The sequence below is a fragment of the Pinus tabuliformis genome, chromosome J, assembly GCF_031772625.1.
Source record: "Pinus tabuliformis cultivar Carrire ecotype Pingquan chromosome J, CPIR1, whole genome shotgun sequence".
NCBI lineage: Eukaryota > Viridiplantae > Streptophyta > Pinopsida > Pinales > Pinaceae > Pinus > Pinus tabuliformis.
The window spans coordinates 557970524-557972612 of NC_142295.1; the positions used below are offsets into that span (position 1 = coordinate 557970524).

Below are 2089 nucleotides of genomic sequence, written 5' to 3' on the forward strand. Positions count from 1 at the left end.
AAAATTATTTAATCTAAAAATATAATAATACTTTAATTTTAAGATTACAACCTAGTTGTAAATCAAATTGATGTATAATATGTTTTTATTGGCTAGAAAACAATGATATTTTCATAAGAATTTCATTAATTTTTTTTTGAGCAAATGTGTAAAACCACTTTATTACAAAATAAGAAATTACACTAAGTTTCCTACCCTAATATAATGCAGTTTTTAATACTTAAAATGAAATAGATACTTTGACAAGAGTATAGTAAGAAGAAGCAAATCATATATGGATAAATATAAAATGAAGTAGATACTTTGACAAGAGTATAGTAAGAAGAAGCAAATCATATATGGATAAATATATATATTTATGCATATAAGGTTGTGTATGATCACGAGACCTTAAATGATGGAAAGATTTCATACTAGTGTTAAAGTAAAGGAATGAGAGAAAGTACATATAAATGACTTTCATAAAAGTCAAAGGAATTAGAATTATAAGTTATAAATTATAAATTATTATTAAAATCACATAATAAAATTGTTGTAAATTTTTTCCATGTTAAATATATTTATATATTCAGAATTTAAAATTACAATATTAACAACTACACAATTACAATAATTTAATTATTACGCCGCAAGGCGTTCCTCTGGGAAGAACTCCCCTCCAGTGCCACTCTGTACCTTCCTGGGCCATTGATTTCGTTGTTAGACGATGGAATTAATATTCACCGTTTGATTCGAAGTGTTCGATTCATTATCCCTCCCGGCATCGCATCTGGCATCTGGCCGCGCATCGCATCGCATCTGGCATCTGGTTCCAGCGCCAAATTTGCCCTGTTTTCAGATTAAGGTTAATGAATACCTCTAAGGCAATTGAACCTAAATTTTTTTGATACAGCGACCGAGGCTGATGCGTGGAGAGCTCTGTGGACGGTGTGTTTACACAAGATATTCGCTGCGGTTGCGATGGGCATAGCCCTCTTGCGCATAATTCCCAACAGGCCCTTCCTCTCCTGTGTAGGGTATGCCTTCGCCTTTGCCATTTCGAGCCCCATTGGAGTTGCAATTGGGATACTTATCGATGCCACTACACAGGGCCACGTAGCGGACTGGATTTATGCAATCTCCATGGGTTTTGCCTGCGGTGTTTTTGTTTATGTTGCTATTAACCATCTTCTTCAGAAAGGATTAATACACAACCCTAAAAACCCTGTTATCCCCTTTGACAAGCCATTTTACAAATATTTGGCTGTACTCACTGGAGCTGGATTGATTGCAGTGGTAATGATTTGGGACTAGTTCTAGAGTGGCGGTAATGGTTTGGGACTAGCTGCAAATTTTGCCAATATAAAGTTCAAATATCATGGGAGGGGAGAGGAGGGGACGGCTTGAGTTGATGATGAGAGCCCTACTGCTGCTATTTTTCCCTCTACCATCTCTGGAAATTGACGCTATGGTTGTAACTATGCCAGTGCTCTGCTCTATTGGTCATGGTTTGGTTTTCTTCGGCCTTTCCTACTCAGAGATCAGGTTCATTTCTAGCTTATATCCTGTGTGTATCACTGTCTTATTTGTCTCTTTTTGGGTAAAGTAAATGCCTCTTAAATGGAAAAAGAATGGTTGTTTTTTTTTCTTTTGTCCCATGAGGTTTTTGGCCCACATGTATGCACGGTTCAATCACTAGACATATTTGTATATTGAGTTTTTTTATTTGTGTTTGGTAGCGTTAAGAATATTATGCGACTTATCTGGTTTTTTTTTTATTACCTGCATGAAGGTTTGAAGGATCTATTTGTTGCAGAAAGGGGTTTCAATCGACTATTTTTTTTCTTTGTTTCATTTTCGGTTGCTTTGCAATTTTTCTTTAGGGTTTGTTTTACATTATGTTTGATGTCGAAGACTGTTTCTTATAGCTTTCTATATGTTGAAGTTCCACTCCTTTTTGGGCTGTATGCATTGTTTATGGTTTTCTTTACATTCTGTTTTATGTTTAAAACCGTTTCTGATAGTTTTTAATATGTTGAAGTTCCGCTCTTTGTGGGTTGCAAAGGATTTATCTTATGATCAGGATTGTGTCCTAAAAGCCATTAGGACA

The 2089-nt window shown here is 35.3% G+C and overlaps 1 protein-coding gene across 1 annotated transcript; it reads left to right on the forward strand.

Annotated features, from left to right (window-relative positions):
* Nucleotides 1-852: 852 nt before the first annotated feature.
* LOC149228230 (zinc transporter 11-like) lies at nucleotides 853-1486 on the forward strand (the record flags this gene model as incomplete). Its single annotated transcript, XM_089380712.1, has 1 exon — nucleotides 853-1486. A coding segment is annotated over one exon (441 nt), but the record flags the coding sequence as incomplete, so codon positions are not given.
* Nucleotides 1487-2089: the final 603 nt, after the last annotated feature.